Source organism: Xiphophorus couchianus, chromosome 9 (assembly GCF_001444195.1).
Source record: "Xiphophorus couchianus chromosome 9, X_couchianus-1.0, whole genome shotgun sequence".
NCBI classification, from domain to species: Eukaryota; Metazoa; Chordata; class Actinopteri; order Cyprinodontiformes; family Poeciliidae; genus Xiphophorus; species Xiphophorus couchianus.
In genome coordinates, this window is record NC_040236.1 from 13,804,145 (window position 1) to 13,820,876 (window position 16,732).

The following is a 16,732-nucleotide window of genomic DNA, read 5'->3' on the forward strand; positions in this document are numbered from 1 at the left end:
AAATAATCAAGGGAACACTAAAAGAAAGGAAGAAAAGTAGTAAATAAAAATAACGACAGGGACACAAACTTAAAAAAGAGGGGGAAGCAAAAACATGGAAATTAGGAAAGACAGTAAGAAAATTACAGAAGCAGGAAAAGATGAACAGAGAAAAAGAAGGCTGGACACAAATATGTAAACATAAAAACAAAGAGACAAAGAAGGATTCCAGGAATGAAGGAAATTAAGAAGGTTAATAGGAAGGACACACCACCACACTGTGTAGGAGCATTGGGAGTAGTGTCAATGTTTTAACACATCTTTAAATAATTTATTATACAACTTGTTATTGTTGGAAACAAAGTTAGTGTAAAACAAGATATTAAACAAGTTGATTAGGATAAATATATCACTTTATAATAATTGCATTTCATACAGATTTATTTCTCGCTTTAAGACCGATGAGTCTTAAAGCTAAAAACACACTTTCATCACTTTAATAAAGCCAATTCATAATATACAGATAAGACATTTTAAATATGTTGATAAAACTGAATTTTCAGTCATGGACCTCGTCTAAGTACAGTTGTATTTAATAAAATAAAAACAGATTGTTCACATCTTCTTTGTGTGACGTCTCCAGTACTGTAATCACAACATATAAAGGACACAAGCCTGCTAGTTAATCTGGTAATATTGCTTTACTTTGCCTCAGATTAGTTTTCTGTGTATGAGCTGATTGAACATATCATTATAGCTATAAAAACATCTCGAAAGCATAAATTACACATTTCTACATACATAGCTGCATACTTACCCAAAATCTAACCATGAAATAAACTCAGCCACTGCATTTGGGTTTTTAATCTGTGCGTTTTGCTTAATAATGGAATGATAATTGTCTAATCCAAAAAAAATAATATAATTGTTCTCCAAATCTGTTAAACTGGATTAGATATGTTCAAAAGTAGAGAATTATTTATTTATTTCTTTACAGTACCAATAATAGTTTTACTCCCCAATATTCATAGCTGCATTCCTACACATTAAGTAGAAAGCAGGCAAGTCTGAGAACAGAAGGGGGCAGTAGAGAGGCACTTTACATCAAGACACAATTAAACAACTTTCATATTGAACCGAGGTTTAGCAACCAACAGTTTCCAGTAATAAAACATCATTTACTGCGTTTCTGAGCGGCTGTCAGTGCACTGCTGCTGCTGGCGATGATTCACCGAAAGTGTTGGGTTACTAGTAACCACCAAGTGCTTCTGTTAAAGTTAGAAACAAGGAAGATGTGACTTTATCAGGGAGATAAATTACTTTAATTACTTCATGACTTGCAGCGTCCATTAATCGGAACTGGAACTTTCTGTGTGAGAATGACAGCTGAGGAAAATGGCTTCATCCGTGTGTTTTCCTTCCCCCCTTTCTCTCTGTTTGAGTGCTAGGGGCTCGCTCTCCTCGCGCTGACCAGGTAACCCTTGGATTTGATGATGCCGCGGCTCTTGACGATAACGGAGTAGCGGAGGACCCACTCCAGCCTCCATTCGGTGGCGGTCAGGCCCGACGCTCCTTCCTGCATCGCCTCCTGGAATGTGGCTGTCGACATCAGCTCTAGGAGAGAAATATAACATATTAGGCTGACCGCAAATCATAAAGATAAAAGAAAATATACTTTATGACAATGTCATAACGCAGTCAGTGAACATCACTGAACAAAAACAATGCCACCAGCTAATTATTCAAGAACAAATGTTGATGACAAATTGTTGAAATAAAAAAAAAAGAAAGAATGAGCACACAGATTTAAAAACACAGCTAAATATAATTTCAGGTGTAGTTGGGAAAAATTGGTTTGTGCTAAAAGACATATGTCCTAAAATGAAAATAATTTTTAAGATCTTGCAGAAACTTTGTGTTTTATACTAGATCAAATGTTTTCAAGAAGTTAAATGATGCATTTTGAAAGCTTCAATATGATTGGTCAGGATAGGAAAGACAATTACAGTCATCTAAGGAATGTTTATCTTGCATGGAAGTGAAAATGACTGAATGTTTGCAACAGATTGTTGCAAAGGGTTTGAATGGGTGTCAAACTACAAATAAAAATGTAGTTTGTGAGTTTCAGGTGCTCAGATTTCAGGGCATAACACTGAATTCTGTTCTCTAATATGCAAAGTTATATAGAAAGAAAGTTAAAATTGGAATACATTATTAGAAACATGCATTTATTTATTTATTTATTGAGATCGTTACATTTATGTGTTTGATCTACTACATAGTGAAGGTTAACTTGTGTAGCTTGTTTATCCCCAACCTGTCTTGCATTTTTGGGAAAAATATGATTAATAGTTTGTTGTAATTTATGATCTACCTCATTATTTTATGTTCCTTATGTGACATACACACTGTGAACTTATGTTGTGAGTTCAGTGCCTGACTGAAGAGAAAAAACAAAACCAGGTTTCACCTTTGGGGTCGCTGTGTGTGAGCAGCTGGATGTCGAACTCTTTGGCGAAGGCTGTCAGATCGGGCGGCATCACGCAGCAGGAGGCCAGGTTCACCTGATTACTGCTGGGCTTCACCTGGTTCAGGACAGGACATATGGTTTCATTTCATACGACATAAGGGAAAAAGAGACAGGATTGCAACAAGTTTTTCAGAAACCAATTTATTTTCAAGACTCCATTTGCTAAGAAATTTCACAATTTTATTTTTAAATCTGAGTTTTGACTAATAGAAGCTTCTGACATAGTCAAGCCACAAACATCTTGATAAATTACAGGCTATAAAACAAAAATAAAGAAGATCAAAGTAACATTTCCAAAAGAAAAAAATAGTAAGTTTATACTTTAAACATAACATGATTTATTTTTGCCATTACTTGTTCAATCATTTGAACAATCTCTCTAAACATTACAAGTTTTATGATCATAGTTTAGAGTCAGTAACTCCAAACATAAAAGATTTATGAAATTAATATTTTATGTACAAACAGTCTGTGCTCATGAAATGTATTGTTACGCCTCTTTCCAGATGAAAAGTTCAGATGAGTTACTATCAAGTGTGGAAATGTTCACTGCCTCATAGAAACATGTTTCTACACTTATTGGACCCGGCGTCCATGTTGGGGAAACTGTCAACGATGTGAAAATTATTGCTGGCCAGATCCGGTTCACCCGTAATTGGAGGTTTGAGCTGCTCACATATTTCTATGGTCTTCATCACAGGATGTTCATGCTGATAGGAGGCTTTTCTGTTCCATCCAGGTACCATAAAGGTTTGCTGTGTGCAAAGGCTTTTATCCAACACTGTGTTGATGTAGCCTGACACGATTTAGTCAAACATTGTGGTTGGGAGCAAAACAAAAAGCTGGCACAATGTACATGAATCATCACATTAATGATTTTCTACAAAGTCTGAATAGTTGCTGACTCGGTGTTTTCACACGGCTCAGTTAAAAGTGTCTTCAACTCAAGTTCCTCTTCTTTCCTCGAGAATACATGACATTTGACCATGTAGCCTGAAGAATCGCACACACTGAACGGGTTTACATGTATTTGCTTAACACTTTATGTAAAAAGTGTTTGTGTGCATGGCTGTTTATTCTGGATGTTTCCGAGTTGGCCTGTGCTGGACTGGTGAGCTGGAGAGTGCATTAAAGAAAACAACTCCTGCAGGATAAAGTGGAAGTAGATGATGGACATGCATATTTCAGCTTCACGTTGACTGGGGTGTAATGTGCTTGGATCTATGCATGCTTAAAGTTTCCCAGTGGTTTTCTTTTGTGCATGCACAGTTTTCTATTTTAAAACATTCACCAAGTTACTGACTCAGCAGATAAAGTCTGGAAATACAAATGTTTCCCATTCTTTCTTACCTTTTTCCATGTAAGTGACATGAAAATACTTAAATAAAATTGTAAACTTTTCTAGATTAAACAAACACCTATCAAAGTCCATCTATTCCTTTTTGAGTTGCTTAGTTTTGGTATTTTAAATTCCTTCTTATCTCGTCTAAATTACCTAACATTCGTCCTCAAACTGAGATAATTCTGTCTGTTAGGTGTTTTTGGAACGGGATCAAAAGAAGGAAAATTAACAAAGAGTGAGCGCTTTCAGTGTTTCCTTTGTGGATTTTATTTTGGAGGACTTGGGTGAAGTGTCTCTATCAACCTTTCAGTTTTTATTGACAGTTTCCTTCTCTCCCAGGCTATCATGTACTTCCACACCAAGTTTAGTCTTGTCCAACCAGAGGGAATATTTCTCCTCAATCAGCCAAACTAGGACAAAACCTTTTATTTGGTGATGACTGAATTTTTGTTGCATTTCAGGTGCAGGACATGAAGCACTTGCCATGATTGTTTTCTCCATACTTGTATTGTTGCAGTAGGAGAGTTACTCCTGCTGCTACTGACATCAAAATTAAATTATGTGTTTAAAACAATGCAGATATCCTTGCCTGCTTTGGAGGTTTCTTTCTGCATCTTTCTGACTTATTACCACTTTCACAGCTCAGAGACAACAGATTCTCAGCTACCTGGGCCCAGTTGTAGAGCTGCTCCAGCAGCTCTTTGTCCAGGTCAGACGTGCCGATTGCTGCGATCTTCTGCTTCCTCACCAGAGTTTCCAGCTCCTCCCACGCCAGCTGCAGGTGAGCCAGGCTCTGGCTGTCACCCTCCACAGTCCCAGGGGGGGCTATGATGACAGAGTCGAGCTGGGAAACTGCCAACGTCTGGCAAGCTGTAGGTGAGAAAAATAAAACCGATTAAAAAAAAAAAAAGTCTGTGGCATTATTAATATCTTATTGAAGCAATATGAAGCTCACCCATCTCCACGGCATCCCTGATGGCCGACTGACCCGACTCACAGAGAAAAAGCTTCGCTGCAAAAACAAACATCAGTCAGCAGATCGTCCTCGACCAACTGCAGCTGTTTCATCTGCTGAGCTCAAATTTGTGCCACAGATATTTGTAGTTTTCATTTACATACAGTATATACACAAATTAAAAAATTATGCTTCATGCGTAGAGTCTTTATGAAATTGCCAGCAATGATTCCTGACTGGTGATTCATTAGCATTTGGTACAAAAAAAACAAAAGTGAAAAAATGGACAGCTTTAGGTTGGATTACATTTTTAGGGGGGAAAAGCCTGAATTTAAATGCTAATCTAAAACAGAGTCTGATTACTCCAATACTTCTGAGTTCGACAGCAGGTGGAATGCAGCAAAACAGCGCTGACCTGAAATCTTCACCTCGTCCCTTTCTTCAGGTGTGATGGCATCTGTCGCCTCAGGAATGGAGCAGTCCAGTGTGTCTGGAAAGCCCTGTTCAACAGGAAATGTCTTATCAAAAACTGCATGTAAAAATGTTTCATTTGTTACTCATACAGAGTATTCAGAAAGTTCTCAAAAGCTACCTACATGGGGAAAAAATATAAATTTTCTCTTTCTTCTAGACTGGAAAACTTATTATCCAAGTAAATTAAAATCCAAAACTTTAATTATATTCACAAACAAGAGCATCTGGCTACTAAAGTAATCAAAAGTAGTACATATTATATTGTTAAAATATTAATTAAAAAAAAAAAATTCTGCACTGCAGTGAAGCAAAAAGCTGGAACATTGAATTCAATATTCAGTTATTAAGAAAAGAGATTTATTTGCAATCAAGTAACAAAGACATTATATGTTTTAAACATCGAAAACAAAGACAAACAAATGTGTTTTAATGTACCTTGTTCCCCAACAGCTGGTTGGCTAAAATAGCCCTAGTGAGACACTTCCTGCACCCATCTGAGATCAATCTGAAGAAGGCAGGATACTTAAGGGATAATCCACTCTGCTTAACTTGCTTCATATTACAACCCACTACTGTTTTTCAGATAATGAAGAGTAATAATGTAAAAGCAAAAGAGAAAATATTGAAAATAATTTTCTGATCGATTCAGATGCCATAAGTTTAAAAGAAAAATAGCACAAGTAAAAGCTCTGGCAATGAAAACTGTAAATAAATGTGTATGAGAATCTTCTGAAGCTGCTAAAGTGTTACAACGTCTTACACACACGTTGCTTAATACCAAGGAATAGACAGACGAGTGAAACCAGAACCCATGACTGGCCCTTAGTTATGCCGTTCAACATTTCCCTACAGGAAAAGAGTCACGTGAGTTTTTCGGGGGTATAAGACCCCTCACCGTCCAGACCTCCCCCATCTCTGGCTGAGTCTGCTGGGTGAGATGATAAAAGCTGAGGCAGATTAGGTGAGATCAGCTAAACAAGCAGAGCTGGAGCAAGTTCAGCAGGGCTCATACCCTGCAGCCTAATGCATCTGGTTTTATTCTCCTCTGAATATATTTGATTAACAGAATCACTATACAGTAAAAGTAGCACCGTTTAATGAGAGCCTCCGAACCTCCTGTGACAAAAGATTTCCACCCTCACCTCTTCCTTTCACCCAGCAAACAGATGCATGTTTGGAAAGGCGCCTTTGGCAGGCAGTGCGGCATGAACATCCACTGTGACAGCTTCTGTTCAGAGAGCCCACAGGCTTCCTTTGACAGCCACCGCTGCTGTTATTTTACTTTAACAAACACTGCGATCCAAATAGCCGAGGCAGCACATCGTTCACATGCAGTTCATGTGATTAATACAACACAATCAATGCAAACAGTTATTTCTAAACAAACAAACAAACAAAAAGAAAGAAAAAAGCCGTCTACTCACCGTGTTTGTGGGTTTGGCCGTCGACAACCAGTCACTCAGCGTGGCTTGGATGCAGTCTCGAAGCTAAATAAAATTAAACACAGAGTTGAAGCTTAAATATCACTCAGAAAAATGTGTGAATCTATTTACAAAGAGAAAACACGAGTAGGATAGCTGCATCAGACGTCACTGATGTAGCACACAAAGTCACGTCAGAAAAGTGAAACTGCAACGCTCTTAACGATCAAAATATTGACAATATTAACCTGCTGTAATAAAAATTACAACATAATTATAAAGTAGCAAAACAAAACTCATGTGTCTGCTCAATAAACTAATGTAGTGTCACTAAATTTGACTTTTAGTGACCCGGTATTAAAAGATTAAAAGTGCTGTCTCATTGTTTTGAGCACTACGTCCAAGTGAGCACATTCCAACCTTTGCCCTTGATAATGGTTATTATAAGCCTGAAGAACAACTTATCCCCAAGGTGTGATGGGGACTGTACCTGCTGTGTCATGGTTTGGAGGATAAACTTCAAACAACATTAAGACAATGAAGGGAGCTGGAGAAACTTCAGCCAAGCCCTCTTTGTAAACAGGCACCACATAAAACCTCAATATACCCGTCAGCAACGGCTTTAGCTGATTAATCTAAGGCAATGGTGACATCATAAAAAGATCACTTGCAAAAAGTTAAACATTAAACATATAGCTACTAGTCTCAGCTTATCTCATCATACATTTTAAAATGAAATTTCGAGAAGCCTTTATGGAAAAAAAGAGTAGCATCAAAAAAAGGTGTATTTATTTCAGTAATTTACTTCAAAATGTAAATTTTGCAGTAAATTTACATTTTATCATACTGATGCATTAGACAGAAAGGTGGATTTTAAGGGTTTATCTCTGGACATTTTTATTGTTATTATTGTTTAAAGCTAGCATTAGCTCAAAATGTGGCTCCTTGGAAAATTAGAATATTACATAAAACTATTAAAAAGATGTTTTTAAAACAGAAATGCTATGTTATGGACTAAAACAATAATGAGAATATCTGCTGACTTGTCAGCTGACCACAGCCTGGTGCATTCAAGAGGTCTGAGAGAAATTCACAGTGAATCCACTATTGCAAGTGGATTTACAGCTTCAAAAGCCGACACACACACGTACCCGGGAAATGGGCTACCACTGATTGACTGCTGATGCTAAGCTACTCTTGAATGAGAAGATGTGTTACCCAAGTTAGCCAGGCGAAGGAGGAAAAAGAACAACATGGTTTCTCAGTTGTTCACCTTTTGAACTGAGAAAGGTTGTTCAAAACCTTTTGCAAGTGATCTTACCCCTTTGTGTTTCGTTTAAAACAGAAGTCAACGTCTCAGAGTCTGGAGGACGAGTGTACAGGCACAGAATCTAAGTAGTGATGATTTAGGGAGTCGTGTTGTTCTGTGCAGAGGTTCTCACTCAGCAGAAGTAAGGCAGCTGAGATGGCTCTTCACTGTGACCCTATAAAAGTTGACTATCAGTCTGCGTGGGTGCTGTGCCTTCATCAGATTTCTGTAGGATAAAGTTTATTATAAAGAGTATTTTTTTTCCTAGAAGAATTAGAAATCTTCTCTCCCTTTCTCTCAGTAACATGCTCTACTTTGTTCCTGTGGGTTTCCTTATTGTCAGGTGTGATTAGACTTACCACTGATGTGTCAGCAAATTATACAATGAAGTTTAATTATTCTCTGAATAATGCAAAGCTGACAGTGCTCAGCACACAGCCTTGAGGAATTCCTGTATTTCCAATAAGAGTAAAGACGACATGGTTGGAACCTTTCAATTGATAAAATATTTAGAAACTTATTACTTTGCTGTCTTGACAGGATTCTTTCATCATACTGGACATGTTATTGGACAACACAAACTCCCAGTCCTAGCTTGTTGGCCTCACTTGTAATAACGTTTGTGCCAGATAACCATTTATTTACAGGTGAAATAAGTCACCTGCTTGGTCTGTGTAGCTCTACACTCAAAGTGTGCCTACAACAATCATTGATAAGATACTGCAGTCTGTAAACTATTCACTTTAATGGTTTATCATAAATATTCTCATAAAATGTTTCATTCATGACCTGAAACAGCTACAAATAGTACTATTGTTTACCTTAACCCTGCTTCATTCAGTCTGAAACAGCAGTTTAAATATTTAGTAGCCTAGCCTAACTTGGAAGCTAAGCTAGTAGGCTAAGTAATGACTTAGCAGGTTTTTCTGCGATTCTTCCCTTACCTCCTCGCTGGGAGAGCCGGGACACTTCTTCTTCAGCCGGCTCCGGTTCACTAAATTCCCGGTGTGGAGTCGGAGGGTCTTGCCGTGGTTCAGCAACTCCTTCCCCTCATCGTTAGTCTTGGTGTTTTGAAGATCCATGTGGCTTTCGGTTGCTAAGCTAACGAGTCGCTAAACAGTGTTTCTGCTGCGTCGAAACGTGACAAAGCCGTTTCACTCAGTGACTGAATGACTGACTACAACTCTCATCAGATATAAGGACAAAAAGGTCCTGCTGCTGCCAAACTGCTGAGTTCAGGATGACTTGCAATCAGCCACTCACCTGCTGCTGTAGAGCGACATCAGTGGCTGTTATGGAAGCCTAGCCGGTCGGTCACGCCCACATGGAGGAATCCGTCCAACTCCTCAGACGTGTATTACTGCGCTGCTGCTGTTAAACCACTAGATGGAGCTGTTGTGTTTGCATTCACTTGACAACGCCGCAGTATTAATGGAGTTAAGGTGAACGGCTCCTGAATTTGATCGAAACAATTTCATTTTTATGGTTATTATCGTACTGACAATTTTTTTTGCTTCTTTTAATAGAACTGTGTGTACCGGTGAAGTTTTTATGTGCTTACATGTCTTAAGACAAATTATGAAATGAAGCTATTATGCTAATTCCTGCATATTTGCATTAATTTAATTTAATTTAATTTAATTTAATTTAATTTAATTTAATTTAATTTAATTTAATTTGAAGTTGGCACCTCTGCTTGTTACCGGGAGATGGGTGATTAGATTACTTGCTTTGCGACTTTTATACTTCATCAGCATCTCAGATTTTGTCTTTTAATTGGTTGGAGGCAGTAGAACCAACCAATTCTGTAGGATGGTGATTCCCCATCCCAATCACAATTCAGCCTCTAATGAGTTTTTAAAAATGTATTTAGCTCATTTCCTTCTCCAATCAACTCTGACAGTCTTCTCTGTTCCTGCTAAGGTAAGGCTTAAGGTGGTCACCACAAATACAGTTACATTATGTCAAAAGGTGACAAAGCCTTTGTACAAGCAGAATAATTATTGTTCCTTCAGTAAACAAAAAAACAGCTGTTTTTTAAGGTAATTCTTTGAAGTGTCTTAAAATTGTTAGTGTACCTACTACAATGAAAGTATTGGTTTATGCACATTCAAAATATTCATATTGCGGAGAACAGTAATAATATTATCATCATTAATATTGTGGAAAGAAAAATTAAATTTTATGAGAAAAGCAGTTTCTTAAAAATGTTATGCAGTCAACTTTTCATAAGGATTTATTTGTTTCAAATAATCTATTTTGAAATAGACATCACATTTCTAAAAAGTGTAACCTTTCAAAGTTTTATTTTGTGGATATTTTTTTTTCTTAGCAATTTTGTCTTTTTGCCTGCTTTCTTCTGTGTTTAAAGTGTTTAGAATTCAGTTTTTCATCTCATCCCATGTGTTTGTTTTAACATGTTTTAAATACTTCTTAAATTCTTGAAATATTTGTTAAAATACTACTGTAAACCTTGCAATCTGGCCATACAGTACCATGAAAGAGAGGGAAGCTGTGCTGTGCTGCTTGCAGTGAATACTGCTTGGTGCTCCTGAGCTATTTAGGTTACTAATTCAGGCAAATGGTTGCACTGAATTTTATTTAAGAGTGGTAGAGTAAAGAGACTTAAGATGCCCACCATATTCTTCTGATTTTTTAAGCATTGGAAAACTTAATTTTCCTTCTTCTTCAATATCATCTACCACTTTATACTGACTTGTCACGTGAAATCCAAACTCAGTACATTGAACAACTGAAGACCAGATGTGAATAATCAGTATTAACAGTGTTGATTCCTTTTCTTCATAACTTCTAAATATGAACTTTTGGCAAAATCCTGACTGGTCTATGTCAGTATTGGGCTTTAAGCAGTTTTATTTGCTTCTGTGTGTCTGTTTAAAAAAAAAAAAAAAAAATTACCCCAAATTTACAAGGATTCCTGGAAATTCCTGGACAGTAGTCAAAAATTCCAATGCTATTAATGTGAGCCACTTCTTTATCATTTTCGCTTTGTGATTAGGATGGGAAGAAGGCAGATCGTCTCAACATAAATGGTGAAAGAATTTGCTCTCAGAGGATTTCTGGATACACCTCCCAGTCCTTGCCATTGTCTTGTGGTAAAGTTGTGAGTAAGTCTGCTCCGATTTATGGGAAACAACCACACATGGGATGCATCAAGAAGCTTCACTTTTTGGCAGGACACATAAGTCATGGTAATACTGACCTTTTTTGCCAGATAAGTGATTTTCCAGATGTTCTAAACAATTATTAGGGGGATTTATTCGTTTATCAGGGAAACAACTCTGGACCAGTTTCTTTTTATCCATTATCTGTCTTCCTGAACAGTCTCTGTCCTTGATGTTTTTGTTGGACAGAAGGGGTTACATTGGTGCCTTCTTTTATCACAACGCTGTTGTCCAAATATTTTCACTTCTTATCAACCTGCTGCTGATGTTAAGCAAGCTCTGCAATGGTGGCACCATTCTGTAATGAACCTCTTAACTTGTAGCTAGATGTTGAAGAAAACCTTTTCCAGGTAATAAAACCTCCACCTCTTTAAATAATAGTGCTAGAGAATATGAAGGGATTTAAGGGTGAACTATAATGTGTTTTTTCATCTGTTTTTTATCAGGTCTTTAATATCTTGAAACATTTTATATTACTAAGTAAACTTTTTGAGCTAATGGAGCTCTTTGCAATTATTATAATACATCAGATCAATCTGTAGAATAAATACAAAACTGTCATCTTAAAAAGCTGAAGTTACAAAGTTTGCCAAACACAACATTTGCGCCAATGCCAAAACCTTTGGCCATTATTGTACTCTGAACTTCTTTCCCCAAGCAGTCAAAACAAACAAAAGGCCAAAGAAGCTGAGGTTGAGGAAATCCTTTCCCTAAGCACAAGGAGCCACAGATTTTTCATTGTACTGAAAACATTTAAAAGACAATTGCTTAGGTTCAGTGATGTTAGAAAGTTGGACAGATTCTCAGTTCTCAAATTGCTCAAGATAATGCTAAATAATAAGAGTATGACCTGGCCCATTCGTCTTTGCAGAATTATTTTTAAGTTAGCTGCAATGGAGGGATTTAAATGCACTGCTCAAGGTCACTCCACAGCATCTCAAATGTTCATCAGGATGTGTTTGGCAACTGTGAGAAGAGTCGTTAATCAGCAGGAGGTTTACACCTTGAAACTCTAAAATGGACGTCATTTTGGAGGCAAATGAGATCTGCAGTGCTTTAGGTGTCCTTCTGCGACCTTTGGTGACCTCTGGGTCTGGTCTAAATCTGCTTTTTGAGTGGTTTTGGCATGTTCGCAATAGTTTCCTTCATTTATGCAGCAGAGAAATAAAAGTCTGACACTTATCAGGCCTGAAAGTGGTTTAGTGAAACTACTTCAGCTTCCCATTTAAGCTTTAAAAAATATATTTATAAAAACAATAAAACGAAAGAACTTGATTAAAACTGTATGATAAAAAACATTAAAATGTCCATTAAGCTTTTTTCACCGTCATGTTTTTGTACATGTATTGCACAACATGTTTTCTTTTTTCTTCATATGTGCAGCACATTGTTTAAAACGTACTGTTAGATTGAGTAAGAGAAAAAAAAGACTAGAAAACACTGTAAACACTGCTTTTTATTGCAAAAAAAGGTTTTATGTGACAAACAAAATTTAAAGTAAACCACTATAAACCACAGTGCAGGAGCATGTTAAATCTGTTGCTTTCAAAAGCCTCCAGATCATTTAATACATGGCAGCTCATCAACGGGTGCTGATTACTGCAACCTGCTCAGAACGCTACAGTTCATTATCATACAGAAACCCCAAATCTGATGCCGCTGGAATCCAGCCGAGATATCCAACAGAGACATGTCAGAGTGTCTTCTAATAAAAAGGCCTGTTGCAACAACCCAGCATCAGAAGAGAGAGAAAAAAACAGGGTATTGAGTAAGATTCAGAACAATTACTTTCACTCTCTGTTCTGTCCTGAAATTGCCTTAACAGCAAAGTCAAGAGGAATGTCCTTTTCCCAGTGTTATGTAACCACTGGGCCTATCAGAGGGTAATTGTTACCAAACCTACTTCAGATGTAACCATATCAATCACTGGGAACGTTTGGAAATCTGTGAAAAGTAATTCTGATCAAGGAGCCTACGAAATGTTCCTGGAGTGAAAACTATCCTTAATGCTGCCTTAAGGAAAGTTAACAGACCACTACCATAATGGAACTTGGGTATAAGGCATTGCTACAGGTTTCATATGCAGTCTGAGTGTAAGCAAAAAATAAAATGTTTAAAAAAGAAGTAGCAAAAAAAAGTTGAATTCTCTGAGTTCATTTGTTATTTTATTGTTTGTTTAGTGGGGGTCTCCAACTCAAGTCTACAAGAGCATTTTCCTGAAGGTTTTAGACGCATCCCTGCTTCAACACACACTAAATTCAGATTTTATTCAAATTCTAAAATACTTTAATAATCCCAAAAGGAAAATTAAATGTTTTTGTAACTCTTTAATTTCGATTCTTCAATGAGTTATTGAAGATGGTGGTGACTGTTGGCAGGAAAGATCTTCTGCAGCAGTCTGTACTGCACTGAATCTGAAGGCACCTCTGACTGAAGATGCTCTGCCTTTGCAAGACGGTATCATGAAAACTGATTACTATGTTCTTTGTTAATTGTTAATTAGCTTTCTCGGACGAGGTTTCCATATTAGTTTTGTGGGTAGAGTTTCATTTCCGTAACAGTTCTGGAGGGTGATCATCAACTTAGAGACATGGAAAAAAAATATTTGTATGTTATTATGGAATAAAAATGGCGGATGCAGAAGCATGATTTTATTAAAATATGTATGGTTTTTACATTTACACAGTAATTCAAATAGATGTTTAAATATGTTGTAATCCTGGAAAGCACGGCTAACTCACTTAAAATAACAAAAAAGTTGGGGGAATGCTTAACAAGCAAGTGAAAGTTGTTTTCTGTTTCTAAATGACAGCATGTTGAGCAGTTGAACATAGTACTGGGTAAAGTGGGTCAAAGTTTTTGCAAGAATGAAAACATAGATCCCTTCTCTCTGAGCGTTGACTTTTCTAACTCTGGCTACAAGCAAAACCTTTTCATTCCCACATTAACGGCCGTTCAACTGCAGGAAACCTCTGCAGACATGAATAAAAAATAGAAATCTGATACTCCCGCTCCAATCTGTGAGAAAGACACTTCGCAGTCACATGTGAATGTGCAATTTGTGCTACAAAGCTTCAAGGCTTGTAATTCATTACACATGGTGCTGTAAATCCTCCCCATGCGGTGAAGTTTTTGCATAAATATTCAGCGGATTTGAACATGCACCTCTCCATGAATACTGAGCTGAACGGATTTACCATCCTGACTGAATTTTATGCTTCTGACAACATCGCTTCAAAGAACAATGTTGTGTGGAGGTGATGACAGACAACCTTAAGTGGAAGAAATGAAATAGGCCGCGAAGTTTTGCCTCATATTTCACAACATATTCGCACAGTGAAAATCTAGTTTACAATGTTGTTGACAAAATTGACTGTGTGGTCAGATTCTTTGTGTTTTTCTCTACGACTTGCATGTTTTCACAACCTCACTCTGCTTTCCACATTTGGGCAATCAGGCTAAATGGAAACAAATTTTACTGTTTGACTTTGTGAATCAACCAGTTGATATAAAGGAATTCATCCTTAACATCAAACTATGTATAACTATAATTTATTTACCTTTACACTAAACAATCTTCCTGGCATATTTAAGAACACGTCAATGAGAATCAATACTAATATATAGACCTCAGCTAAAAAATTCAGGAATAAATTAAATTAGTAGCTAAACGTACTGTAAATCCAATTAAAATCCATTCAATGATGATTAGTTAAAGCTAAGAAACACAAACTACCATGTTTTCCAGACTGAAAGTTGCTCCAGGAATATAAGTTGGATGAAACAAAAAATGCATCATAGAGAGTTAAAAAAGCACAATTATTTCAAATGTGAGGGGATGTTATTAATTTTGATGATGTGACCAAGTAACATGCTCTGTTCAATTACCTGTTTTTCAACAAACTCACAGAAACTGTCAACTTTTGCCTGGAAGTCTCAGGCAGTTTGCATTTCATGAAGCAGTAGTATACATTCACACAGCGGTTTTTGAAGTTTAATTATGATTTTTTTTTTTTTGCTGAAATCCAATATGTTTTGCTTACTACTAATTAGGTGCAACCACATTCCGACTTTTGTGTTTAGTTTACATCCCAAAGTCTGCTTGGATGCATAATCTAAACCAGGAGTGGTGGGATTATGATGTGATGCACTTTACTGACACAGACTTTTAGCATGATTTTAATTTTCAACCATTGTTTACGTTTACGTGTATTGCTTCTTCTAGTGCACACCTATGAGGCATGTCTCATGTCAATGATGGAAAAGTTGGATAAAATGTAATAAAATGCAGCATAAACATCAAACCAATCTCAAAAGTTCAAGCCCGTCTCCGACTTGTTTAGGGAATGCCTTCTGGTTTGTTCAAGTCTCTGCTACATTCTAGGTTCAGCTCAGATGCTTGTGGGGGGAAGAGACCTCATCAGGGTCTGGTTAGCCAATCACAACATGTCAGCCATGTCACATTAAACAGCCAAATAAAAATATATCATACTTCTTTAAAGAAATTCTTTAGACTAAGAGAAACATCTCTATTGAACAATAAAACAAATTGTCACTTTAAGCATAATAACTCAAGAGTAGGTTGTTTCAAAACTACTATTTTTCTGACTAATTAACTTAAATGAATAAAATACATATTTACATTCAAGGAACAACAAAATCAGCTATTCATTTTCAAAGTTAGGGCTGATTTTGGATGACTGTGATTAAAAAAACAGTCATTTGTTTTAAGAAGGACTTTGACAACCATTTGCATAAGACCTTAGAATATATTCTGATAACTTTGAATTTCACCTGCATTGGAAAAGCATTTATTTTTACAAGACATAAATTCTGGTGAGTCCATCTTGATGTTAAATTAGAGATACTTTAGGTGAAATATTTTTTGTGTGTCCACTAAAGTAAGAAAATGACAGACATAAACAAAATAAATGAGCAATATTTGAGGTCAGACTATTGTTCTTATGTCAGACTTAAGGCTAATGACAAACGTAGTCTAGAAAACAAAGAAAAAAGGCCAAACTGAAAAACAAAATGAAGTATGAAGAAGAGGCTTTCAGTCTAATAAACATTTTAAGAGCTGGGTCTGGAGATGTTTTACAAAAATCTCATGTGGCCGTTTAAGAATGTTTCTCAGGTTTCTTTGTTGTTGTTGTTGGTGTTTCGCCCCAAAGATTCTCATAAATGACATAAACGACCACCAAGAGTTTAATCACCAAAACTCACACAGCATTTTCTCTCTCCCTAAAGAAATTAAAACTTCATCTAAAAAACACTAACTATGGTTTCATTCAAAATAAAGACAAAATGAAACAAAAGTTAAACCTTGAGAGACTCACACGAAGAGATGCAATTAGAAAGTTTTATTTGGCATGATTGAAGTAAGGATTAAGGCGTTCGGACCACGGCAGAAGACATGGGTGGTTTGAATTGCAATAAACTTGGATGAGCAGTTTAGGATAAGGATTAGAGACGTCGTTCCTCCAGGGCTCAAACGCTGGTGGTGGAGAAAGGATGGAAGCCTGGAGGAGCTGGGA

The 16,732-nt window shown here is 36.8% G+C and overlaps 1 protein-coding gene across 1 annotated transcript; it reads right to left on the reverse strand.

Moving 5' to 3' along the window:
- Positions 1–374: 374 nt before the first annotated feature.
- gclm (glutamate-cysteine ligase, modifier subunit) lies at positions 375–9,412 on the reverse strand. The gene is made up of 8 exons (XM_028027789.1): positions 9,274–9,412; positions 8,955–9,138; positions 6,705–6,767; positions 5,222–5,306; positions 4,807–4,863; positions 4,519–4,721; positions 2,450–2,564; positions 375–1,593 (listed from the first exon to the last, which is right to left on the reverse strand). Exons 2-8 carry the CDS (start codon positions 9,090–9,092, stop codon positions 1,424–1,426), a joined length of 831 nt encoding a protein of 276 aa, XP_027883590.1. The 5' UTR covers positions 9,093–9,138; positions 9,274–9,412; the 3' UTR covers positions 375–1,423.
- Between the last annotated feature and the right edge of the window lie 7,320 nt (positions 9,413–16,732).

Bases quoted from the DNA above. Each gene is read 5' to 3' on its own strand.
- gclm (XM_028027789.1), bottom strand. From the start codon at position 9,092: ATGGATCTTCAAAACACCAAGACTAACGATGAGGGGAAGGAGTTGCTG. The intron at 4,864-5,221 runs GTCAGCGCTGTT...TTGTTTTTGCAG, and splicing joins GGACGAGGTGAAGATTTCAG to CGAAGCTTTTTCTCTGTGAG. The intron at 4,722-4,806 runs GTGAGCTTCATA...TCTCACCTACAG, and splicing joins CAGGGATGCCGTGGAGATGG to CTTGCCAGACGTTGGCAGTT.